The sequence below is a fragment of the Trachemys scripta genome, chromosome 15 (genome assembly GCF_013100865.1).
Source record: "Trachemys scripta elegans isolate TJP31775 chromosome 15, CAS_Tse_1.0, whole genome shotgun sequence".
Lineage (NCBI taxonomy): Eukaryota > Metazoa > Chordata > Testudines > Emydidae > Trachemys > Trachemys scripta.
This window is the reverse complement of record NC_048312.1, coordinates 23,843,384-23,871,123: the sequence shown is the minus strand read 5'-3', so window position 1 is coordinate 23,871,123 and position 27,740 is coordinate 23,843,384. Positions and strand designations below refer to the sequence as shown.

The 27,740-nt window shown below is 47.4% G+C and overlaps 1 protein-coding gene across 1 annotated transcript in view; it reads right to left on the bottom strand.

The window, feature by feature from the left end:
• Positions 1 to 27,740, bottom strand: part of KSR2 (kinase suppressor of ras 2) — a 288,408-nt gene that overhangs the window by 17,032 nt on the left and 243,636 nt on the right. Inside the window, exons 16-17 of the mRNA XM_034791563.1 lie at positions 14,349 to 14,445; positions 4,601 to 4,734 (exon numbers count right to left, since the gene is read on the bottom strand). Of these exons, the coding sequence (XP_034647454.1) occupies positions 4,601 to 4,734; positions 14,349 to 14,445 (231 nt within the window). The remainder of the gene's footprint in view (positions 1 to 4,600; positions 4,735 to 14,348; positions 14,446 to 27,740) is intronic.

Here is a 27,740-nt window from a genome sequence, read left to right as displayed (position 1 = left end):
GAGGAGAGACCTGGTGCCTGAACTATATTGAAAGCCCTCTGGGGCAGGGACCTTGCCATCTTATGCAGCTATGTAGCACAAGGCTCGCTGTCTCCCTGCTATTCTTATTTAACATTTATACTGTGACAGTGTATGGAGACCTGCCAAGTTGGGGCCCAGCTGTGCCAGGCACTGTACAAATTTATAGGAAATGACTGTCACTCCCCACAGAGCTGAGCTTATCCTCCATTTCCAGTCCTGTTTGTTTGTCCACCTGCTGTGCACTTGTAATAACCTAGCCTGTAAACTCGTTGGGACCGAGACTGTCTTTTAAACAAGTGTTTGCTCAGGTCAGAGTGCCCCCAGTCCTTCCCTGGAGCCCTTCGGTACAACCACACTGCAAACAGCAACTGCGGGGCGGGGAACAGAGAAGTCGGGCAAGGCTCTTTTCAGGCAGTCACTGAACACCAACTGGAAGGACCCTCTCCTACCACAACTCATTAGCATTCCCTGCTCCTTCTGGCTCTGTCAAAACACCACCCTCGGCAACTGAAACCTGCAATTTACTCCGCAGAAAAACAACAACAACAACAAATAAACGAGAAGATGCGCGTTGATAGGTGCATTAGCAGAGCCCGCTAAAGGCAAACACAATAGGGCATTCAAACAGCAGCAAGCGCCAGGTGCCGAAGCCCTCTGGCATGCCTGAGTCACGCAGGGAGTGGGGGTGGACTGCGCTGGCACAGATGTTTGCAAAGCCACGTCGCAGACACTTGAGCTACGCCCACGTTGAGTCACAGGGCACAGTATTGACGTGGTTGTGAGATCAAGCCCATTTTCCCCAGGGAGCAAGTTAGGCTATTCTAGTACCACCTCAGGGAATGTACAAGTGGCCACTTGAGGGCAAATGTCCAGGTAAGTCCTGGAAGGCAGATAGGTTTGTCACCCTGCGCCTTCAGAAAGGGCATGGAATTCAAACCGTTTTGGATATTACTCCCTTGTTCTGTGGGAGGGCCTCAGAGGAATGAAGAAGTATTTCATCTCCATAGGATCTGCTCTGAAGATCTGGCCCATCCTTGGAGGCTTTGTTGTCCACTCTTCTGGTATGAAGTCACCCAGCCCTAACGAAAACAGGACGCTTGGGATCTTGGGAGAGCTGCCTCAGCCCTTCCTTCTCCCAGGATGATGCCCTGAGTATATTGTGTGTAGGTCTTTCAGCTGATGCCTTTAGAAGTGAAGGCCTTGTCTCTGCTCTGCACAGGCATTAAAAATCCCACAGTGCAGAAAAGCAGGTTTGTTCTGTTGACCTGGCTGAAACTTCCCTCCATCCCTTCTTATTGCTTAGCTGCATCCCCACCTTGACAGGCAGAGCGAGTTTATGAAATGTTTTGAGAGCCTTTGGGAAGAAAGACACTGTGTAAATGATCCTGGATTCATCTATCAGTGCAATATTAACTTCTTCACCTGTTGTCCGGTCGCCGCCAACAGGGTCAAACATCCTCAGTTTGTGTGCGGTACCTCCACATCCCAGGAGGAGGTGTACACACTGGTTGTCACCCTAATTCTGGGCACTCTTTTAACATACCCAGTGTTCTAAGGCATCAGCCTCCCAGGCAAAGGATGGAAGAACACCTAGTGTGAAGGTCTAAGGGATGGACTGCATTGGGGTCAGGAGCTATCTAAAAAGAATAAGACAAAGCATCAATCAGAACAAGCCAATGTGTGGAGGATCAGTTCTGTAACGACCCCTTGTAATCATAGCAGGATTTGAACTTGGAATCTTTGGACATAGATCACCACCACTTCAGCCTAATGAGAAAGCCCATTAGCAGGTAGCTGTAGTAAGTTGTTATCTTCTAGTGGCCCAGCCACTAAAGTGGGACAGGAAACACCATTGGCCAGTGTATCACATTTGCAGATACCGTGTGGCAAGTGCCAAAACAGAGGTACTCCTAGGACTTTTAAAGCTTTGGGAAATGTTTGTGCTAAAAATTGGCAATGATCTAATTATGCAAGTCGTAAGAAAAACGCTCATCGCACAGTTAACCACTTAACTGGACAATGGATACACTGGCAAGAGGGGTGGAGGATAGAAATAGATGGCCCATTATCTCTTTCTTTAATCCTCTGACTTTGACACACTATAATTAAAAAACGATTAAAATATACCATTTATCTCACAGGTGGCTTTGCAATAAAGCAATAATTAACCGCAACAAATCTCTACAATACTGAAGGTTTGTTTTTTTAAATATAGGAAGAATTTTTAAAAAATGAAACAAGTTAAATCTAAATTAGGAGGCACCTGAAGTGGAGTTTGCCTTCAGCTGATCTTATCTTAACTGATGGCAGCATAGACTGGTCTAGAGCTGATCATCGATAGAGGAGCAAGAGATCAGGGGAGGAAGAATTTGGAAGTGACTTTGTTCTATGCTCTTCTGGCCTAGGCGAAGGGAACCAGCTTCTGCAGCAGCACGGCAGTCCTGTTTGGACTGGCGCTTCTCATCAGAGAGGAGATCATCTGCAGGGACAGACTGCAGCAGCTGCACATCAGGTGCATAATAAAATAGCCGAAGCCACTTCTCTGGGAACACAATGCTAAGGGGGAGAGTGCAGAGAACCGTTACCTCTGGGAGCGATAATGGATGAACACCTGTCCACTGTAACATGAGTTGTCCTCTTCTGAAGGTAACACTGAAGCCACCGAGGGATCCCTCCTCCCCCCCCCCCGCAACATTCTGGCCCAAAATTCCAGTTGCTCTACTATGACTCATGGTTCCCAGTCTCAAAACCAGAAAGCAATCCAACTGCCAGAGCAAGGAGACTCAACCCTTCTCCTGGAGGCAGCCTGAAATCATTCCAAACCCAGAGATGCACATCCTCGGTTCTAGGACGTGGCTGATCGAGACAGAAATGTCCCCAGTGCAGCATCAGACAGCATGCAAAAATATTCCTGCTCCAGAATTAGTGCCGCATTTCCCAAGGCTCTGGCTAAGAAAGGAACAGCAGGGAGGAGTCTGATCACTTGATTCCATATAGGAACCGTAGTGGGACAGAACAGGTAAATCGCTGCAGCACATGGATTCTTGGCTGGGTGAGGCAGGATACCGACCGTGGGCTATTGGAACTGAGCTGAGGATGTTCCCCAATCCCCACTCCCCCCCGACTCATTGTACGGCCATGGACAAGTCATAGCTTCTCTGCTTCAATAGCCCACATGTGAAATGGGGAGGATACGACTTCCCCCACAAGGGGGCTGTGCAAATCATTGATTTTTGGTTCACTGGCAGGTTTTTTTTTAAAATGAAGGTTCTTTTGGGGTGAAAATGAGATTTTGGGGGAATTTTTATTGAAACAAAAATTTGGAAAAATGTAGTTTTGGGTTGAACAAAACCTTTAGCATTTTTAACCTTTTTCATGAAAGCAAAGGAGGAGGTGGTGTTGGCACCCGAATAACCTTCAGCTCAGTGTGTGGGACACTCACTCGGGAGAGCAGGGACCTGAACCCAGGTGTCCACCTTTCAGGTGAATGTCGCTGGGCTCAAGTTATAAGGGGCAGAGGTGGGGGGTACCACCACCTCCTGTCTTGTGAATGGTGACAAGCCAAAGTCCCTTGTGAATCTAGGCCCGGCCAAAATTATTCAGCAAATTTGACCCAAAACTGCATTTCTCAGCAACTAAATTATTTGTCCAAAGAATGTCCCCCAGTTCTAGTTGTGAGGTTGATTAACAGGCTTTAAAGATGATAAGTATTATCAGCACATCAACAGGTGACACGATATCCCTATGAAATGCCCTCCAGCACAGCACCAAGATCACAGGGAAGCCCATTTCACACAGTTCTGAACTGAAACTGTAAACTGGACCGTTTGCTCAAAACGGGGCCCACATTCAGTCCACAGACCTATGAGCTCTGGGCTGCGATCTGAGTTGGTATCTAGACTTGAATTCTGAGTGAGCGCCCACCTGCTTTGGGGTTTAACTACAAATCTGCCTAGACTCGGGAATGAAAAAGCCCTTTCCTCCCATTGGCACATCACTACCGAAAGAAAAAGCAGGTCAGAGCGAGTCACAATGCCTTCTGCCCCAGGAAAAATTCTGGGTCAAAATCATCCCCTCTGTAGGGTGACTGGGAGTTTTAAGCTGCCACTGCATCATCCCATCCAGGGAGCGGTTTGCCTTGCCCTTCCCTCCACCACTCCCTTGGTAACAGGCTGGAGGCACTGACTCAAAAGGCCATTCTTGGTAAGCTGGCAACACCCTCCACTCTGGTTCCCAGAAACCAAACCGTGTCCCTGCAGGGGGAAAGGGGACACAAGGAAGAGGAGGGGAATTCTCTGAGCCAGCCCCACAGCTCCCCCAGGCCAAAGCAAGTCTACAGAGCCACAAACCCACTTCTCCATGGCTGACTCCTGCGTGGGTCCGTGGCCCCTCCTTGGGCCTATCCCATAAGGGATGGTCGGGGGTGGGCCACGAGAGGAGGACGTCATTAGCAGAGAAAGGAAGGTTACTTTTTGGCACAGAAGACAGGCTGGAAGATGCTAGAGACAAACGACGGTGTGGAGGACTAAACACGCACAGGAGCAGTTCCAGCACCCCACAGGCTTCAGCTCCAGCCTACCTGCCTGCTTGCAGAACTCCCGATATTCTGAAGAGCCCGAAGTCCGTGATCACCACCTTCCCATTGTCATAAAAAATGTTTTTGGACTTGAGGTCTTTGTGAAGGATCCCCTTCGCGTGCAGGTACCCCATTCCCTGCAAGAAAGGAGAGAGAAACAACTGGAAGGGAGACACAAACAACTGGAATAGCATAACCCCCCGAGGAGACACCAGCTCGTGCCAGCATGCGGCATGGTTACGGATGGCTTTCAGTACCATCTCTGTACGGATCGAACGCAAGGAGAGAGGAAGGGATTTCAGACGTGAGTGCTCCTTCACTTCCAGGCAGCAGAGCGTTTCCAAGCGAGGGGTCCAGGAGGGGTGGGAGCACACACATTTGTATCACCCCTCTGCTTGCAAAACAGAATTTCAGCTGAGAGAGAAAACCACATGACATCCTTGGCTCCTGCCTTGCACATGGCCCTTGGGCGGCACACAGCAGGGTGCGTAGGGCTGCGATGCTCTAGTGCAAGCATGAGCAGGGTGCAACTAAGATTTCAGGTAGCCCGGATCCATTCAGCCCTCCACAGCCCACTCCTGCACCCTAAAGTTCTAGTCAGCGGGAGCGTGAACCCCCAGCAGAGCTCTGCCCTAGGGGACACAGGGAATGCACAGGGCTGCTGCACCAGTGAGCCTGCAGCCAGGGCCATCTGCAGCCATGCAAAGGGGCAGCTTCATTAGTTACTATCTGCTCAGTCATGACCACTGGCCATTGCCTGTGTAAGGGCAGTGTGGAACTGCCTTGCCCCAGGAGAAGCTCCGGGAGCCATTCTGCCTTAGGTAATCACAAGACATCCAGGCATGCAAGGGAATGACTATTCCCTGTGCTGCGTGGGGCTCGCTGTCTGACCTTAGGCTTGTCACTTGGAGTCTCTCTGCCTCAGTTTCCCCATCTGTAAAATGTGGATGACTAGAATAAGCCAGGAATTCGCAGGGGTGCTGTGAGAATCAATTAATGTTTACAAAGTGTATTGAGATCCTTGGCTGGATGCTGCCAAAGAAGAGAGCCATTCTGTTATCATTTTACGCCTATTTGCTAAGCTGGTTCCAATTTCATCATCCTGATTAATTCATTATGCAGAAAAAAACAACAGCATAACAAATAGCGTTCACTTTCTTGCAATCCTCTGCTGAGGATGAGGAATTTTGTATTCATTTTCTTTTCGATTTGGGGAGCTGGAAGGTAATTCAAAGCTTTCCATCTCCACCACCATCATCCCTCTCTGAATCATTAATTCATGTTTTCTACCTTCACCCCAAGATTAGTCTAGAAATAATTAGAAATCATTTCTAATAGTCTAGAGATCATAGCAGCGTAGGAAGCATGTAAAGGCTTGGTTTAGCTTTGTCTCCTATTGAGACCTATGTCGTGGAAAATTATAATTAGCACCAGTGATGTAAAGAAGGGGGGGAAGGGAGATCAGAACTTCCCTGCAGCGAGCCTGTTCGAGCTGGTCAAAGGCAGCCAATGACAGAGTTCTGCTAGGAAGACATCTGGGCCGTGACGCTAGGTTATGTTACAAATGTCATGTTTGGAAGAACCCACACTCTGAAACCCGCTCTCAGGCAATGTCTACACTCAGGAGCTTGTGCTGGCATAGGGCTATGTCGGAATATCCATGCTGGCATAGCCCCCGAGTGTAGACTCAGCCCACACTGACAGAACACAATTTCCCACAATACAAACACCAGCAGTCACCCGATGAAATTCATAGGCGGCAGGATTAATACAAACAAGAGGAAGTACTTTTTTCACACAACACACAAAAAAACCTGTGGAACTCATTGCCGTGGGAAGGTGTACTTTCAGCCATTACAACTGGGTTAAAAAAAAATAACCTCTATGAATTTATTTAGTTAAATCCATCAATAGCTATTAGCTAAGTTGGTCAGAGACGCAACACCATGCTCAGGGCAATGCAAACCTCTGACTGCCAGAATCCAGGAGTTGAATAGGGGGTGGATCACTCCAGCTGCCCTGTTCTGTGCACTCCTCGTGAAGGTCAGGTGCTGGCCTCTGTTGGATACAGGATACTGGGCTCAGTGCACCATTGGTCTGAGGCAGTATGGCTGCTCTTGTTACGTTCTCAGGAGTTTTTCTGTCTGTGTAGGAACACCACCTTCCTGAGGATGCCAGAGCCATGTTGTTCTTTTTGCGGATACAGACTAGGAGTACTTGTGGCACCTTAGAGACTAACACATTTATTTGAGCATAAGCTTTCGTGAGCTACAGCCCACTTCTTCAGATGCATAGAATGGAACATATATCGAGGAGATATATATACACAGACAGAGAGCATGAAAAGGTGGGAGTCTTAATTGGCTTCTCAGAGTTGGTAAGACAACTCCCACCTTTTCATGCTCTCTGTCTGTGTGTATATATATCTCCTCAATATATGTTCCATTCTATGCATCCAAAGAAGTGGGCTGTAGCTCACAAAAGCTTATGCTCAAATAAATGTGTTAGTCTCTAAGGTGCCACAAGTACTCCTGTTCTTCCTGAGGATTGTAGCTATGTCAATCAGGACCGTGGCGTTTTCACACCCCTCACCAATGTAGCTATGTCATTTCAACTTTTATGTGTAGACCAAGCCACAGAGCCCAGGTGGCATGAGATGGCTGGTGCCATGGGACATGCCCAGTCATAAAGAGACCTGACACTTTAAGAATCCATAAACAGGATTAAGGAAGGAGAAGCCAGTTGCTTCTCCATTAAACAGTCCCTCCTCTGCCACCCCACACCAGGTATACAACAGGTTCCTACCAGGGCATGAGCTCTTTTGTGGTCTACTGTTTAGAGCAGAGGACAGAGTCAGGACACTTGGGTTCTATCCCGGTTTCTACCTGTGTCTTGTTATTGGACCTTGGACAAGTCACGTCTGCTTTCTATACCTCAGTTTCCCCATCTGTAGAACAGACACTCTCCTAACGCACACAGGCTTACTTCACCAACAACTGCTAAGTGCTCCAAGAGCCTCTGATGAAAGACACCAAGGAAGTGCTGAACGTGGTGATTATTATTGGAATTACAGGCCCAAAGAGGGGCCTGCACACCCTAATGCATGTAGTAACATTGTATGCCAGCTGGTTTTTGAATGATCGTTACTATCACCTTGCCAAAAAACTAAGGGCAAGAAAAGAAATTAATTTGTTTTTGTTGCAGTAGCACTGAGTGGCTCCCAACCAAGATCACTGTGCTAGGTGCTACACGCATGCAAGCTTACGCACACTCACACACTTATGTTATAGCGACAATCAGCTTCCAAATGGCCCATACAGTAGAACAGGGGTCGGCAACCTTTCAGAAGTGGTGTGCCGAGTCTTCATTTATTCACTGTGAGTTACGCGTGCCAGTAATACATTTTAACGTTTGTAGAAGGTCTCTTTCTATAAGTCTAGAATATATAACTAAACTGTTGTTGTATGTAAAGTAAATAAGGTTTTTAAAACGTTTAAGAAGCTTCATTTAAAATTAAATTAAAATGCAGAGCCCCCCGGACCGGTGGCCAGGATCCGGGCAGTATCAGTGCCACTGAAAATCAGCTCACGTGCTGCCTTTGGCACATGTGCCATAGGTTGCCTACCCCTGCAGTAGAAGTTAGTTACCTTAAGCAAGCCATCACCACCTATGACTGTTCATTATAGACCAAATCCCCCAGGGATATTTTCAGCCAAACTTGGACTGAAGTCAGCAAAATCTAGACTCACACTAGGTGTTCTTCCATCCCTTGCCTGGGTGGCTGATGCCTAGAACCCAGACTGAGGTTTTGTTCCGTACCCAAAAAAGGGTGATGTTTGGGTGAAAGATTTGAAATTGGGCTTGTCACAGCTGGCCTGGGGTGCACAGCAGTGATTTTATGGTGGGTTGACAACAGCAGACATCCTACGGTAAGTCAGTGCTTAGTCACTGGGTGTGCCTGCGCAAGGGTCATTCTCTCCCTGTTCCTTTGTGCCACCCCTGTGTTTATGAAAGAGGCAGCAGTTCTCAATGAAAGGAAGAGGTGGCTTTGCAAAGCGTTGTTATTTATAGCCTTGGTTTTGGGTAAAAGTTTCCTGTAGGAAAAGCACTGATGCTGAGTATGTAAAACTTCAGAGGACCCCTGTTCGGCCAGAGCATTATCGTTTTACACACAGGGGACGTGTTATTTCAGAGACTTCCCAAACCCAAGGACAGGAACCTGCACTGGGGGGCCAAACTCCCCTTTCAGATGCACACTCAAACTGGGAGTTGTGCACGTGTGTATCTGAGGGGAGGACTTGGCGCTTCGTGATTTGTTTGCTTTGGCTCACACAGTGCAGTTTAGGAGGAAGGAATTTATCCAACCTATTGCCTAGGATATTTCTCTAAAGTTGGAACAAGCCCTGGACTAGCAAACAGCATCTTTGCCACCCAGCCCAAATTCTCTACCTCTCCCCTACATCTGTCGTCCCAGGTCCCACACCAGATTCCAACAGCCCCGCTCCCCCCAGCCTTTGCATTGATAACGATAAGCACATCCTTTGCTCAGTACTACATTCACTGTCTCAGGCTTCCTGTGTATATGAAAAGTCGGCTCCCCCTGCTGGCTCAGCTTTCTAAACGAATTAACCCAAGGTTAGCAAGGATCACATTACAACAGGAACCCTTGCACCCAATAATCCAACAAGCTTAAAGGATCTTCAATCAAGTAAGGCGACTAAAAGGATAGAGTCGTTCAATTACTGTGACTGATACAGTATAGTCAGGGATCCGTGTCTGGTCTTACTCCGAGCCACCTCTTCTCCCTCACTCCAGGCTACGCTGAGCCTTTTCTAGGCTGGCTTGGAGAGGAAAGCCTCAGGGCAATGCAGAAGTGCAGCAAAGGCTGCACTGAACAACATGCCAAGCTTGAAAGGTTTGGTGATACAGCATGGTGTCCCTCCTGCAGTGGGTGACACCTACACAGTTTGGCCTGTATGCCAAGGACACATGCACAAAGGCAGCTATAAGTTAAGGATGGGGGAGGCCCCTCACTTGCAATGGAAGCTGCGGATAGGCGGCCTCTGAAAAATCGGGCCTGGATGTTTAGGGCACTGTGACAGAATGTACCCGTGTCCACACCCTACCCACTATTGTAATAATCTTTGAACAAAGTATGCCTTTGGGATGTATCATTTGAAAACTCATAATCTGCGGATCATTATTGTCCTAATAAAATGTGTGTGGCAACACTGTATGTGAAGTTATAAGATTCTGCTGTATGGTGTTCTTAACACATGTTCCAAACTGAGTTTAAGCAATAAACAGAGTCATTGAGCAGGAAGGGAACCAAAAGGCTGCTCAAAACAGGTGAGGGAAAAGCAGCAGGGAACATCCCTCCCTATAGACTCAGTCCCCTGAAGCTCAGCTGGAAATGTTTTCCAAAAGGGGGACTGACACTGTAAAAAGGAGGGACAAACACCGCAAGAGACCCTCCTTTCTCCATCTCTGCCCATCGATTCATTGCACCAGAAGGGACAAAGGAAGCATCCATTGAACTGAGAAGGGGTCCTTATCTATGAAGTTCAGTCAGTAAGACTGCGGAAAGCATATGGCGAGAAAACTTTGCTTTGAGTTTAAAATAGTTTGTTAAGTTAGGCACCAGGTGTGTTTTATCTTTATTTTTCTTGTAACCATTTCTGACTTTTATGCCTCACCACTTGTGATCACTGAAAATTTCTCTTTGTGGTTAATAAACTTGTTTTATCTAATCTGGTGTGTTTAAACTGAAGTTTCTGGGAAACTCCATTGGGGGTAACAAGGTCTGTGCGTGTCATTTCTATTGATGAAATGACAGACTTTATATAAACTTTTATTGTCCAGGAGTGGCTGGGCACTACAGGAAATAGATTTCCCCCAGAAATGTAAGGCTGGGAGTGTGTTGAGATCAGCCTGCCGTATAACGCAGGGGGGTAAGAGTCCAGGGGTGGCTGGCTGCAGCACCACACAGACATAGCAGAATGCTGTTTGTGAGCAGTCCAGACTGGAGACTACAGGAGCAAGGCATTGTAAAGGGCACCCCACATTAGAGGGCTGGGGTGACATAGCTACTCATTAGTCTGGACCAGTGGTGGGCAATTTGTGGCATACGGCCCATCAAGGTGATCTGATTGCAAGCCGTGAGACATTTTGCTGACATTGACTGTCCACAGGCACGTCCCCCCGACAGTGGCCAATGCCAGGTGCTTCAGAGGGAGTGAACGGAACAGGGAATCAAGTGATCCATCCCCTGTTGCCCATTTCCAGCTTCTGGAAAACAGAAGTGCTTAACTGTAAGCACTTGCTTAAATCCCCTTGACTTCAATAAGACTTAAGACGGTGCTTCAAGATCAGAATGTGCTTAAATGCTTTGCTGAATCTGGGCCTAAATAAACCCAAACTAGGTCTTCAAACATTAAGAGGGCACAAGTGAAAATACAGAACCAGGAAGAGAAAAGTGAAGATCCTACCGTGACTTGGGCTACACTGTAAAGTCTAGATGTTGCTCTAGGATATGCATTTGAGTGTTTCAACAGGTATAAGTTGAACAAGGCAAACAGGGCTATAGATACCACACACGTGCAAGGCAGCCCAGTGAGAGGAAACAATCTTAGCATTTCCTGACTTTGTGATTTTAACTGTGCAACTTCCACATTGCACCAGAGGCTGCTGTAGTTCTAGGCAAACTAGGCAGCTCCCTGGGGCAGCAAGGGCAGCTGGGCCAAACCTGAGCAGCACTGCAACTTGGTGTGCCAGCTTACAACGTGCTCACATATTTGGCCCGGCCACCCCTCTGTCATGACAACAGCAGGGCCAAACCTGAGTGAGTGGCCCTGCAACCTGGTACTTAGCATGTCCCTCCCACCCCCTACCCCTTCTACCATAACCATAGAACCAGAGGGCTTGCCATGCCCCCACCCCAGACACTCATCATCCCTCCTGGTTGAGCAAATCTGATTTATGAGGAGAGGCTGAGGGAACTGGGATTGTTTAGTCTGCAGAAAAGAAGAATGGGGGGGGGTTTGATAGCTGCTTTCAACTACCTGAAAGGGGGTTCCAAAGAGGATGGATCTAGAGTGTTCTCAGTGGTAGCAGATGACAGAGCAAGGAGTAATGGTCTCAAGTTGCAGTTGGGGAGGTTTAGGTTGGATATTAGGAAAAACTTTCACACTAGGAGGGTGGTGAAGCACTGGGATGGGTTACCTAGGGAGGTGATGGAATCTCCTTCCTTAGAGGTTTTTAAGGTCAGGCTTGACAAAGCCCTGGCTGAGGTGATTTAGTTGGGGATTGGTCCTGATTTGAGCAGGGGGTTGGACTAGATACCTCCTGAGGTCCCTTCCACCCCTGATATTCTATGATTCTATTCTAGAGGTTGGAGGGGGCGGCACACTGAGGTATTGCCTAGGGAGGCAGATTGTCTTGAGCAGCCTCTGCGATGCACGAATGCAGTTTTTGCATTTCAGTTCCCAAGGTTGATTTATTTATTTTAAAAAGAAAAAGCCAAGCTCTCTAACCACAACCACCACTGGAAGTCTGCATGTACCACACGTGTGTGTCTTTAAGTGTGAAGGGTGCCAGAGGCAAGGAGGGCAGGAAACAGTTTCTCCACCCTGTGAGAAGTTGAGATTGAGAAATTTTCCCATCCTGAATTGGGACAAAAAGCCAAAAATCAAACATTTTCACAAACCAAAAATAAAAAAAATTCAGACCAGGTCAATCAAAACATTTCCTTTCGATTTCAACCTTAAAAAAAAAAAAGAAAATCGCTAAGTTAATACATTTCTAAACAAAAAGTCATTTAAACATAACAATGGGACTTTGTTTAAAAAAAATAGGTCAATTTGGAAACTGGATTTGCAAATATTTTTCAAAACAGGAAAAATATTGAAACTCACCCTTCCCCACCCCCGCAATTATTATTGTTTTGATGAATCAGCATTTTCCAACCAAAAAACGTTTGTCAAAAAATTGCAGAGCAGTTCTAGCAAGTAACACACAGGTGCTACGAACTGCATCCCTCAACCTGAGGTTTTTTAAAGTTTGTCCCTCTCCAGATCTGCATATGCAAGTGCTCCGTATACACACATGGAAGGAGATAGACACCAGTCAGCCATTAGAGCTTGGTGTCCTGCTGGAAGTGCTGTATCCTGGCAGAGCTAACAGGAAGCAGTCAATATCTTTGGCCAGCACATGGCAAGGAACACGCACTGAGAAGTATAGCTGTAAATATGCGTTTGTGCTCTCATCCAGAGAGATGCAGAGAGGGATTTTTAAAAAAATGTTTGCTGCATATGCTCAGTATTAAGCTTTCAAATGTTTAGAAATATATACCTTCCAGCTCCAGTGCAGACATACCCAGAGAAAGGGCCACATGGCTGAAAGCTGCATACGCTCCGTACGAAGCTTTCATTTAAAAAAAAAAAAAAAAAAAAAAAAAAAGAAAGAAAAAATCCCTCTCAAAGCTCTCCCATCCGGAGACATGCACAGGCATTATTTTACAGCTCTGCTTCTCGGTGCACGTCCCTTGGCATGTGCTGGCCAAAGACACTGACTGTTGTCTATTAGCTCTGACAGATCTCAACTCAAGCTGGAAACCTTCCAGGTCCAGCGCAGACATAACCTTTCAGTTTCCAACCCATTTTCCCCCTAGCTTGACCACCACCATGCTCCTCGCTGAGAACTATCTATAGCCAGGTTTCAAATGTCAAAGTTGAATTTTCAGTTATCGCTGTGAAAGCAAAAGATGGAAGCAATTTTTAGAGCAGGAGAAGTCTATTTGTAGTCTGGTTTTAACACGCCCACACACATGCACGCCTACCTCAAATGTAGCTGCACTGATTTACTTTCCATTTATTTTAATAATTTAAAAAAGTTCCCTCTGGACAGTGATCATGAACAATTACAGCTAAAATGGAGAATTTTTTTAGTAAGATCCAAGCTTCCAACTAGCTGAAGAACTGGCCGACAGTTCTTAAGTAGTTGATATTTCATATTTCTCCTATAATTTGTTCTCTTTCAAACTGAGGATGAATTTGGTCAAGTTGGATGAAGATCACCACCATGCAGACAGCAAGCACAAGACCTAGGCACCACTTAAGCCCCATTTTAAGGGCTTAAGCAGGACTTTAGTTTCATAGACTTTAAGGCCAGAGGGGACCATTGTGATCATCCTGTCTAGCCTCTAAGGGTATGTCTACACTGCAATGTAAGCCCAGGGCTTGAACTCAGGGTCAAGCCTAACCCTCCTTCCATCTACATACAAATCGTGCTAACCTAGGGCTTGGACCCAGGGTCCCAGGACCCCATGGGGGTGGAGGCTCCAAGCTTGAGTGAAGCTGGGACCCAGGGTTCTAGCCCCACTGACTTGTGCTCTGGGAGTCAACCTAAAGTATCCCACAATTCCACAGGCTGACTTTCTCTGCCCTCTGGACAGTCAAGTTTGGTAGACAGTCAAGTTTTCCCACACTGCACCATAAACAAAGGGCTAGTGCAGCCACATTTTGGGAGGGCGCTAGGAAGTCTGGGATATGGGTGGTTGGACTCGGGCCTGCATACTGTAGTGTAGACACTGGAGCCCCAGGTTGGGACAAAGGGTTCAACAGTTCCTAACCCGAGGTTACAAATAAGAGTGGACACTCCAACCTGTGTTAAACTCAGGGTCTGCTAACTCGAGTTACACACAGTGGCTAAGTTTCACCCAGTGAGACGAGGATGCCCGTGTGATATACGGTACCTTCACAATCTCTTGAGCTATCTGCCTCGTTTTGTTGACATCCAGGACAATCTTTGCATCTCTCACCACTGAGTAGAGCGTCCGTCCTTTACACAAACTGAAAGAAAAAAAAGAGGGGGAGATAAACAAACAGGCTGATATAAATAGAAAACCAAGAAACATCATTAAATCCAAACACGGATTAAAAAGAGAACCTGTAAAGGGGGCTAAAAATAGATACAGTATTTTGGCTTCATACCAAAACAACGACAGACTTTGGAATAAATCTCAGAGCTCTCCCCAGTCTTTGGCATGTTGGGAGGGAAATATCTTAGCTCTCTAGTATATTTTGCTAGCACCCCTATAGATCCGGAGTAGTATCCGATAACCCTTTATTCTCTCTGATTTTGTTCCCCATTTTCTATTTGGCAGAAAGTTCCTGGCCGTAGAGCTTCAGACTTTTGGGCAGAACTCTCCGTATCTCTCCACCTTGTCCTCTACCGGATAAAACTCTCACAGATCTAAGAGGAGCCGAAAGAGGAGGGGGGGGGGGGGAGAAAAAGAAAGAAAGAAAAGCCTGTACATTGTACAAGGTCCTCCAATTTTCCTTCTTGTACCAGTTACAGTAAAATCTATTTACAGGGCCTTAATTACCAAAGGCAACTGATAACAGCAGCTGCAGGGGGAAGGGGACATATAAACCAATTAAAAATATATTGACATTTGAATATCGTAATGGAGTATGTGGGTGGACTCTGCCTCAACTTCCTCCCACGAAAGAGGGCTTTTTTCTCCCCCCCTCCCCCCGTCTATACCCACCTACGCTCATTACAGGCAACTTGAGAAAGAACAGACTAAATACCTGTGTCTGCATAATAGAGCACCCAAAAAAAAAAAAATCTCAATTTAAATAGGCTTCAAGAATCACAGATGTTAATTTGATCTTGTTCTAGTTAATGAAACAAAAGTTTGGGCTTTTAATTACTCCTTTAACCCACCCACCACATCTTCCTCCTTCACCCTGACACTGGAGGCAGAACACTGACAATGTTCAAAAACTTCTAGAGAGTGTCTTTAGTGGAAATGATGTTTGCAGCTGTGTGGCTGTTTGGAACCAATCTTGGGGAGAGTGTGCAAGACTTGCCTTTACCATCTTGCGTGATAAGGTCAGGCTGAGTGGAATGAAACCTCAGGACAAGTATCACTTAACAGCACTCAGTGGCCTGGATCCCCTGCCAGCCCTGCAAAGTGAGAGATTCTGGGCGTGACGGGTTGGATCACAGAAACCCCCTTGGGAGCTGCCACCCGATGTGCAAAGACTACCCCTGCTTCTGTTTTCCCTGCCAGCTCAGGACTCCAGCACCCTGTCTTGCTGAGCCAGACACTCCCGTCTGGCTCCAGACACAGACCCAGGGTCTGAATCACTTGTCCCAAAGCTGCAAGTTTACCTGAAAACAGCTCGCAGTAGCGTGCTTGTCTTTAGCACTCAAATGCCCAACTCCCAATGGGGTCTAAACCCAGATAAATCCGTTTTACCCTGCATAAAGCTTATGCAGGGCAAACTCATAAATTGTTCGCCCTCTATAACACTGATAGAGAGATATGCACAGTTGTTTGCTCCCCCAGGTATTAATACATACTCTGAGTAAATTACTAAATAAAAAGTGATTTTATTAAATACAGACAGTAGGATTTAAGTGGTTCAAAGTAGTAACAGACAGAACAAAGTAAGTCACCAAGCAAAATAAAATAAAATGCGCAAATCTATGCCTAATCAAACTAAATACAGATAATCTCACCCTCAGAGATGCTTCAGTAAGTTTCTCAGACTGGACATCTTCCAGGCCTGGGCACAATCCTTTCCCCTGGTACAGCTCTTGTTGCAGCTCAGGTGGTAGCTAGGGGATTCTTCATGATGGCTCCTCCCCTTCTCTGTTCTCTTCCCCCCCTTTATATATCTTTTGCATAAGGCGGGAACTCTTTGTCTCTCTGGGTTTCCACCCCCCCTCACTGGAAAAGTACCAGGTTAAAGATGGATTCCAGTTCAGGTGACATGATCACATGTCACTGCAAGACTTCATTACTCACTTGCCAGCACACACATATACAGGAAGACTCACAGGTAAATACAGCCATCTGCAGACAATGGGAGTCATCAAGATTCCAAACCATCATTAATGGTCCACACTTTACACAATTACAATAGGCCCTCAGAGTTACATTTTATATTTCTAGTTTTAGATACAAGAGTGGTACATTTATACAAATCAGATGATCACACTCAGTAGATTATAAGCTTTGTAATGATACCTTACAAGAGACCTTTTGCATGAGGCATATCCCAGTTACTTACATTCACTTATTACCGTATTTTCTCTAAAACTATCTCAGTTACATTATATTGACTTATTATCAAGTTTTTATAAAACCATATAGACTGCACAACGTCACACTGGGATCCAGCTAATGGGGTGGGGAAGAGGTCGGGGTGAAAGCTTCACAGAAAATGATGGCCTGACTCTCCTGATCAGTCAGTCAAAGGGGTAACAGATGCGTCCAAAGAGAGCCCTAACAATGCAATTCACACTCGTGTGTTCAAATACTATTAGCCAATTCTCCACCACCACCGAGTGGGTGGAGAGCAGAAACTTGGATGCGGGGCAGCCCAACTAAAGTAGCTGTGGAGTACATCAGGCTGCCCTCTGACAAAATGAGCCAAGTTTGCCAGGCCTCAAGCCTCCATTACTCAGAGTTGAAGCACTTCCTTCTACAGACGAACCTTGGAGAGCCTCAGGTCAGTGGTTCTCAATCTATTTACCACTGTGGGCCACATATGCAGCTCTCTGTGTGTTATGTGGGCCACATCCACACAATATATACACTACCTGTATGGCCCTGAGGATGTCACATGGGCTGAAGCTGTGTGCTGTTTGGGCCGCCAGCAGCTCGTGCCCCACGGGTTGAGAACAACTGCCCTAGGTCGATCAGGATTCACATCTGATGTGTGAGAGCTGTCGTTTTAGGTTCGGTGACTGGGCAACCTGCAGATTTTGGTTTTCCTGGTTACCATGGTGCCATGTTGCCTAGTAGCCCTTGCCATGTTGTACCACTCAGTTGAGCTTTTGGGTAGAGGGGCCATTTAATCATGACTATCGCTATTATTCCAACCAGGTTTAGTGATAAGGTCATTTCATTCCTATTCTGTTCAATGATTAATTGAATCTATTTCTATTTATTAAATGTTCCTGGCAGTCTCTAGATGCATGGACACAAGCAGCAATTCATAGGCTTGGTCTACAACGAAAGCCTGGACCAGCAGAGCTGTGTCAGCTAGGAGTGTGAAAATGAAATCACACCCCCTAGTGAGATGGCTATGCTGACAAAACCTGCGGGATATGTGGTCTTCCTACACCAGCAGAACTCTTCCTTCTGTCAGCATCTGTTGCATCCATACTAGGAGACTACGCCAACACAGGCCCTGTAGCATAGACATGGCCAGACATTAATACAATGAGCTGACTGTCAGCTAGGTGAATCACCAATCTCACCCATCACATCATTTGTATTTGTATTATAATAGCACCCACGCAGGCTGAGACCCCGGTGAGATAGGTGCGGTACAGATGTAGTAAAACAAGCTCTGCCCCAAGAGCTCAATGTGGTTTAAGACAAGGTGTAACAGACACAATGGAGGGGTATGGGGTGCCAGAGTGACATGACTCGAGCCTGGTTTCTCACAGGCTGGCAGCATGCACAATATTTAGCGAGAGGCGGGCTGGTTTGGAGAGGCAGGGAGAGACTTTAACAGAGGCCAAGAAGCGGATGAGTAGCAGGAGCTCTAGCTTGATGCCGCTGCGGAGCTGTAATCAGCTGCTAGGGTTCCGCAGGCTTCATGGTACCACTGAGCCTGAAGGAGGGATCTGGAAGAGGGGAGTGAGTAGGGTAGGGCTAAATGATGCAAGGCCAACAGGAAAAGGGCAAGAAGCTCCTATCTGGCTGGTGGGGAGGGGGGAGGTGATGGGGTCAGAATGATGAGCTGGGAAGATGATCTTAGCAGCAGAGGCGGCGGTGTTGCAATAGTCAAGGCCAGAGAGGACGAGGGGGCAGGAGTCAAGACCGGAGATAAGGGCCTTTGTTGGGTTTGGCATTGGGCACAGACAGGAAAGACCAACCCTTTGGAAGGCTGCAGAGGAGGAATTGCTCCGATTTAGACACAGCCTTGATGAGTGGGGTTAGGCAGAGGTCAGAGTCAAAAATGATTAGTGACAAGAAGTCTCAGCCTGGAATCACTGTGCTAGGCACTGTACGTACCTATAGCAGGGACAGTCCCCGCTCTGAAGAGTTTACCATCTAAATAGGGAAGACAAAGGGTAGGAAGGTGAGCAGGGGCAGAGAGAGGTGAAGTGACCAAGGTCACACCATCGATTTGTGGCAGGAGTCAAGAACAGAACTCAGGTCACCCGAATCTCAGTCCAGTACCCTATCCATTGCACTGTATGGGTCTGAAGAACTGAGAGGATGGTTGTGTTGTCCAGCAGGATTGAGTGGACAGACTGTGTGAGGTGACAGTGGGCCAAAGAAGTTGTAGGTGGGAAGTTTCACTAAGACTGTTAAGGTCTACAGAGTGAAGGGAACTTCCCTGGCCACATCCTCAGGCCACCATGTCAGCTGGCTAACGATGGGGCAGTTAATCAGCCCCAGGGACCCTGGCAATCATTCAGTCCCAGCGAGCCTCTGCAAGTCACGTGGCCAATGAGGCTTCAGAAGTATTCAATTCCGCTTGGACTTTACTCCAGTTGGAATTAATGAGACGCGCTCGTAACAAATTGAAAGGCTTCATCTTTCTTGGCCTTTGCCGAGCAGGTTTGTGTCACTGACCAAATGGACGCTAAGAAAAATAAGATGACTGAAAAGGAAACACTCAAGCCTCCTTCCAGTAAGACACAACCAGGGTCGGTTCCAGGCGCCAGCATTCCAAGCAGGTGCTTGGGGCGGCAATCTGCAAGGGGCGGCAGTCCGGGTGTTTTTGCCGCCCGAAGCAGCGCGCCCAATTGCCATTGCAGACGGCGGGGGCCGTCCGTGTGCCGTTAGGGCGGCACGCGCATTTCCGCGGCGGCGGCAATTCGGCAGCAGCTTCTATGCTCAGCTGCCCGCGGTGGCAATTGGGCGGCTTCTGTCTTCCGGCTGAAGACAGAAGCTGCCACCGAATTGCCGCCGCTGCAGAAACGCGCGTGCCGCCCTAACGGCATATGGACTGCCCCCGCCCTCCGCAGCGGCAATTTGGTGCACTGCTTGGGGCGGCAAAAACAGTAGAGCCAGTCCTGGACACAAGCCAGGGAGAAGCACGAAGAACCCCCTATTCCTATGCACAGCCACACCTCCACGAGAGTCCAGCTCTCATTTAGGCATCTGAAAAAAGGCCAAGACTTCTACATCCAGTCTGACTAGGCAGGCTGGGTGCTGGAGGGATGGTATGGAGGGAAAGCAACAAGGCATCCTCCTCCTATGCCTGCAAACGGGATTGGTGGCCACTCCTGGTTTAGTCCAGCCCAACGGCTGCAGTGGCCCTGCACTATCCTAGAATGGACACCACTGGAGGAGAGAGGGCTGCCAGATCTAATCAGTGACACGTTCTTTGGCCCTGCCTCTCCCCCAGCCTTCCCATGTGCCGCCCCCTATGCAAGAAGCCCCCTGCAGAGATGGGCTCTTTACCATGGAGGGGGCATGCACGATAACATGACAATAATTAGACAGGTGGGTATACTTTTCATGCTGACCGGTTTCAGGGCCGGTGCAAGGAAGTTTTGCACCCTAGGTGAAACTTCCACCTTGCAGCCCCCCCAGCCCTGCGACAGCTCTCCCTCCGCCCTGAGACACCCCACCCCAGCTCACCTCTGCTCCGCCTCCTCCCCGAGCATGCCGCCCCCGCTCTAATTCTCCTCCCCTCCCAGGCTTGCACAGACAAACAGCTGATTGGGAGGTGGGAGAAGTGGAGCAGTGACCACGCGCTCGGGGAGGGGGCATAGGAATGCTGTAAAAAAAAATTGGGGGCACTGCTTTTTGGCAACCCCAAATCTTGGTGCCCTAGGCAATGGCCTAGTTTGCCTAAATAGTAGCACCAGCCCTGACTGGTTTTGTCTGGTTATTAATTACTATGATCACCACTGTAGCACCTAGCAGTCCCAGTCATGCACCAGGACCCCATCGTGGTGGGTGCTAGACAGTTTCCTTGTTGCGTCTATTTGTTGTCGTCGTCAAGCTGGCCAGCCGTGGCTCAAGAGCACAAGAACCAGGGCACAAACCTCAAGTTAGTTGTGAGTTCTGTACCTACATATCACCAACCAACCATCAAGTGGAAACTCCTCAGGCATGATAACGGCCTTAATACGGAGTCACAGACAGTCCCCTGGGGTACTCAGATCTGTCTTGTTGCCCAGGCAAGCCTGCCTGTGTGACAAATGGTCCTTTACGCCAGGAATCACTTCAAGTGTAGCTCGAAAGCTTGTCTCTCTCACCAACCAAAGTTGATCCAATAAAAGATATTATTTCACCCACCTTGTCTCTCTACTGTGAATCACAGCCCGATTCAGGTTACTCCTTGTGCCAAAGGACCAGCCACTTACTCCAAGCCAATCACACTTTAGCTCTCACACCAAAGACAACACTTGTAGCCAACCCTACAATAAACTATCTAAAGAGTTATTATATAGGAAAAGGAAATAAGAGAGTTATTTACAAGGGTAAAGCAGGTAAACCCACAAATGAGTTACAAGCTTCAGTTTCAAAGTGTAATAGATGCTTCTAGAATAAGCAAGCTCTAAATGTTCTTAGGGCTGACCTAGGCTAAGTAGCTGAGGATCCTTTGTTTATGCCTAGAAAACCTTGTCATAGTCCAAGCAGCACAGAGCTCCAGTTCCTTCTTCCTAGGAGTTTTTATTCCCTCCCCCACTTCTGCCTGAGCTGCAAACTCAGCTGACGGGAGGAATTCTCTTGCATGACTCATCTCCATGGGGATGGGAGAGTAAACAACAAAGACACTTGTCCTCTTTAATGTTCCACGCTAGTCTGTTTGGTGTCCATGAGCCATCCCTGTCAGGCAGGACATAACGCCTTCTGTGGGAGAGCAGCATTTCACCCCAGTTAGTGTCTCTCCTGTCTAGTGATTTACACAGTTATGGAGGCTTACAATGCAAAACACTCAATTATCACCGTATAGTATAGAATACCAATAGGATAAGTGAGATTAATGCAGGCAGAAACTTACAAGCATTCATAAAGTCTAAAGGCTAAATGAATTCTTATACTGTAATTCTAATACCTATTTTAGCAATACTAACATGCAGGTGAACCAGACTGATTCCAGCTCTGTATTTATCGGTATTCAGTTGAGACATGGAGACCTTGGCATGAGCTGGCACCTGGTCTGCCAGTCTCACAGGTGTCTATTGTCTTATACTGGGATTGTAAATTCCGTGGGACAGGGACTGTCTTTTTGTTCTGTGTTTGTACAGCGCCTAGCACAATGGGGTTCTGGCCCATAACTGGGGTCCCTAGGTTCTACTGCAATAAATAACTACAGCAACTGCATAGCCCCTCTCTGCCCCCTTGTGTAACAGAATTACACCAGTCCCACTGCCAATGGGATGGCCAGAACTTCAGAGATGGACGCTGGGTTTGGCCCTTTAGGAAGCTATACAACAGCAAAACACCATACACCAACCCTAAACCAAACCAAAAAACCCACTACATCCCAACTTAAATAGTTTCCCCATCTTCTTTTTGACAATCTTTCCCATTTACGCTGATAATTAAGGCTACAATTATGTCAGAGGTCATGGAATTCAGAATCCATGACTTCCATTGACGTCTGTGACATTTTCTGTCCTGGGGCTGGAGTTCCCAGACAGTCCTGCCCCCGCAGCGCCCAGCCCCTACCCTTGTGGGGGGACCCCGCAGCTGCCCAGCTGTAGAGGGCTGGTGACAGACCCCCTGCAACTGCCCAACAGCAACTGGTGGGGGAAGAGACACTGCAACTACACTTCCCGGGGTGAGGGGACCCCACAGCAGTCCAGCCCCGTGGGCAGGAGGATCCAGGAGCTCCCACGCACTGCAGCGGTGGGGGGGACCCAGGAGCCCCAGCAGGTGCTGAGCCCACCTCTCCCTTTCGTCAGGGATATTTTTAGTGAAAGTCAGGGACAGGCCACGGGCTTCCGTGAATTTCTGTTTACTGCCCATGACTTTTACTAAAAATATCCATGACAAAAACTTAACCTTACTGATCATTTACACAAAATTCCATTCCCAGGCGATCAGGAGCATCAAACTCTGAGCTTGACTGTCCAATGTTTATAATAAAAAAATACTAGGAAGTGCAAGAGACAACACTGAGCATTTTCCCGGACTGTGTGTCGGGGAAGTGAAGAGGCCTGTAACAGGTCCGGACTCACCCCTGCAGCACCTCCTGCTGGTGACTCTGGGAATTAGCTCAATCCAGCCATCAGAGCACCCTCTGCAGGCCAGTGGTCTGCCTGTCCGTTGGCCCCATGTCCCTCCTGGACCCCAGTGCCCTTTTATCTGGGGTGCTGCCCCCTGGCTGTACAGGCCTCAGTACTAGGGTCTCCCCTCCCTGGGGAACCCCCACCCAGTATCCCTACCTCACCTCAGAATAAGGCCACTGCCAGTCACCAACTAGCCCCCACTCCCCCAGGGCAGACTGCAGTATAGGCCACTCATCACAGGTAAGGTTGGGTTTGGACCTGCTGCCTCACCCTACCCCTGGGCTGCCCTCTGCAACCCCCAGTACCTTCTAGCCCAATGCTAGGTCGCAGCCTGAGGCTTTCCAGGCTGGAGCTCCCCAGCCCTGCTCCACTCAGGTACCCTGTGTCAAGCTCCCTACAGCCAGGCCCTTCTCTCTCAGAATGCAGAGAGAGACTGTCTAGCCTCTGGCTCCCAGCCTTTTTATACAGGACAGCTGTGGCCTGATTGGGGAAACAGCCACAGCAGGGCCACGCCCCAATCAGCCTAGCTTGTAGAGCTGCAGCCCTCTGCCAGGGCTGTTTTAAGCCCTTCCCGGCAGGAGCGGGGTAGCCACCCCCCTACAAGGCCCCAGCTGATAAATTTGTATTTACTCCTCATGGGAGGTGCTCAGATATCACAGGGGCAAGCGCCCACATAAAAACAGAAAGAATAAAGCAGAGCACTGAAGAATTAGCATGGAAGAGAGCAGGCACAATGGGCAAGCAATGCAATCTTAACCAAAGAGCGAAGAAGCATCCTGTTCTCTATGCACAGATTAGTGCCTTTCTACAGTCGTCAACTCCCCCAGAATCATGCAACTCTGAATGTGAAATTATTTGAAGGCCATTTTTTAAGCTGATCAGAGTTTAAGCTTTGCTTGAACTCCTCAAAATATCTAAGTCTTGCTCAGAGTTCAGAGGGTGAACACTTTGGGCAGACACACTGTATATGTCATAGAAAAACCACGGAGGTTGAACTCCCACATTGAGTGCAAATTAGAAACCACCCTAAACTCACTGCGTTTGCCACATTAATGGCTGTTAGAGATGACTGCGTCTGAACGAGAATATACTAATGACCAGGGCTGGGATTTCCAAAGGGAGTTAAATGACCAACTCCGACTGAATTTCAGTGAGAGTTGGGTACCCATATTCCTGGGGCTTCTTTGTAATCCCAGCCAGATTATGGAAACACATTAGGCCTGATTCTGATGCTACTCACATCGGGGTGTGTGAAGTGTAACTTTGCTGGGGTTACACCAGCGTCAGCGAGAAGAGAATCAGTCACATAGGCTAGGCTAAGCTGCTGTCTTGGCACTCATACAACAAGGAAGAAATGAATACCCTAGAAAGCACAGCATCGAGTTGTTATAGAAACCGCAATGTCTAAAAGCCCCCTGGTGCAGATGGGAAATGTGTGTTTCTATTCAGAAGCCCTACTGATGAGCCCGTGTCTGACGTGTCAGCCACCAGGGAATACAACAAACTAAAGGACAGGGAGACTTGGGCACATTAAAAGAGAATCAAGGAATAGTTGTGAAAATGTTCCTTGACGGAATGAAAACGAATGCATCCCTTCATTAATGTCACTCTAGCTAGCAGAGCGAATTAATACACGCACCGATTCCCATCACCTCTGGAACGCATTAGTCTTCCCTGCTAGAGACTCACATTCAAATTGGGCTTGGTCAAAAGTCAAATGCTTTTAGTTGTATCAATGTAGTGGCATTTAACCCAGTTCACTTAATATCCATTGGCGTGCTTCTTCTAACGTGGCACATGACAACCTTCTCTTAGGCCAAACCAGTCTGCCTTGTAGGCTCCCTAAGGATTTCCCGTGGTGACTCCACATATAACTAAACCAGGAAAACACTTCAAGGAGTTTTGTAGCAGATTTCCAGATTTACCCAGCCTCTGCATTTGCACCAGCCTTTGTTGTCCCTTGCACATCTGCACCCACTGACCGAGTATTTATCGAACTACAACCCATTTACACAACAAAAACAAACAGGTTTAAACAGAGCTGTGAAAGATGGATATGGCCAAACCATGTTGTGTTTGTATGGATAGGAAAAAATGGCAGGTTATAACAGATTAGAGAACCCATACAGATAACCATATGTAACCTGGGTATCTAAGAGCTTGTCTATGCTTAAAAGTTGTACCGCTCTAGCAATAGGGAATAGCCCCCCTAGTGTGGACACAGTTAATCATTATAAACGTGCTTATACCAGTATAACTGTATAACCAGTATAGACAAACACCTGTCAGGAATGATCTAGATAATACTTAATCCTGCCATGAGTGCAGGGGACTGGACTAGATGATTTCTCGAGGTGCCTTCCAGTCCTAGGATTCTATGAACTTTCTGCATGCAGGAAGGGGAATAAGCCAGATCAGCATCAGGCACCTTTATACCAGTATCATTGTGTCCACACTAGGACTTTTACCAGTATAACTATTTTGGTTAAAAAAAAACAACCACCCAGACTCCTAGTCAAAACAGTATGTAAGTGTAGACAGTATATAAGTGTAGACCAGGCCTAACATAATTTTAAACATGTTTTGTTTGGTCTGAACAAGGAAAATTAAACGATGCTCTAAAATAGTTTGGCTACAATCATGTTTAAACCTGGTTATCTTTGTAGTTTAGAAAATGAGTGATCTAAATTGCACCTGAAAATAAATGCTGGTGAAAATTTGTGCCATGAGTTATTTGCAACTGAATTTGTGGGTGCAAAATGATAAGACATATTCTAAAAAGCTGGCCCTGTTACCTTTTTGATATGGATTCTTTTATACAGATCTATTCAAGAAACCAGGATAACATGGTCTACTACGCAACATGCTTCCTGCTGTGTTATGCTATCTTAGCACACCTTAAGTCATGGTAGCTATACATCCAACCATTCCTTCTTGGTATAATTCATATTTTCCCCCAAAGAAAACTGACCACAACAGAAACTTGGTAAGGAAATGAAATAAGTAATGAACCATTACCATAAACAAAATGAAGAGATTAAGTAGAACTGGATCTGGTCTCAGCCCCAAAGTGAGTTGTGATCAGCTGCGGTGGAATTAAGTTTTAAAAAACCATATTTCAAGCACTTCTGAACTGCAGAGATAACCTTGGAAATACAGACTTTTTGCAGTCCCTATTAAGACAAGATCCCATCACTTCAATCATTTAGAAGTGCATGACAGATTACAAACTCATTGGGCCCATTACATTAGACGTTAGGTCCATATTAAATTAGGCAGCAGAAATCAGGTGCAAGTCAAGCCTGGCACTAGAAGGTAACCACACAAGGCAAAGTACCATGCAATGCCGGAGTGGGAGATGCTGCCACAAAAGCTCACTGGATCAAAAAGAAAGTAACTATACATCAGCCCAGGTGATTCAGCTCTCCATGCTTTCCATGGGCTGATGAGTAACTCCTCCAAATGAATTAAACTAGCAAATATTGCAGCCAAAGAGATTTCTTGGTGGAGAAGAAGCCAGTCACCAACACACAAAGCCTTCTTTACAACTATTATACAGCACCTGAGACACTTGACAACCCACCTGCAAAATCTTTTCATGATAACTCTCCACAATTTTGTTTCCTCCTACTTCTTGTCTGACATGAATAGTCCCCCTCCATCAGCGCACAAATAACGTTCATGAAGCAAACAAAGAGAGGCCTCAAGAGTGCACAGACAACGTATAAGCTTTTCACTTCTGGAGACCTGGGTTGAAATGCAAGATAGAGACAGCTACCCAGCCCCGAGTAGATGTTCCTCCACATCACAAGGGTACATCAGGGTGAAGAGGCTAAAGATTTTCTGTGCTTCACAACATGAACAAAAGGAGCGCAGACATGCCTCTTCAGATACACTGGCTTATTCACTGCTGAAGTGTGTATTCATAACCAAATGTTCGCTTCACCTCACCCTCAGCCTATAATCATACACTTGCAGTGGTTAACAGAAAAATCCAGGCTTGTGAAACACAATCCAACTTTACTGTGTTGAGCAAGCACTCCCTGTGGATTTGAGCTGCCGTTGAATGTGCCAGTGAAGAGAAACTCATGACCCACGTATACCAGAGGAGAAGGTGCCTCGTGCATCACACAGACGTTTGCTTCTTCTCGCTAGCCCCAGAACACCGAGTGCCTGACTTCTTGTGGCTGCACATGCAGGGCCGGCTCCAGGCACCAGCTGAGCAAGCAGGTGCTTGGGGCGGCCAAGGGGAAGGGGCGGCACGTCGGGCTCTTCGGCAGCAATTGGGCAGAGAAGCGGTGCGGTGGTCGGACTGCCGATCCCAATTCCGAACGCGGCTTTTTTTTTTTTTCCCGCCGCTTGAGGCGGCAAAAACCCTGGAGCCGGCCCTGTGCACATGGAATTCTGCCCTACAGAGATGTACAGAGACAGGGAGCTGAGCAAAACTTTTGGTCGTGTTTTTTTCTATGCAAAACCCAGTCAAACTTCAAGACCTTTTACGATAAAAACAATTGTACAGTGCACGAGCCGCTCAATGTTAGCTCAGCAAGTGAAATAACACCCCTACCACAGCTGAACCTCCACACCACAACGTTCCACAGAGAAAGCCCGAAATAAACAAATGTGGGCGTTATCAGATAAAGTGAGTGTGCGCAAATTCCAGGGTTAAGAACTTTCTGCTGAACGCATCCTGTCCCTAGATGCATAAATGGCACGGTAAGCTCTAGCTCAGGGGTCGGCAACGTTCGGCACACGGCTCGCCAGGGTAAGCACCCTGGCAGGCCGGGCCAGTTTTATTTACCTGCTGACGCTGCAGGTTCGGGCGATCGTGGCCCCCACTGGCCGTGGTTCACTGTCCCGGGCCAATGGGGGCGGCGAGAAGCCGCAGCCAGCACATCGCTCGCCTGCACCCCTT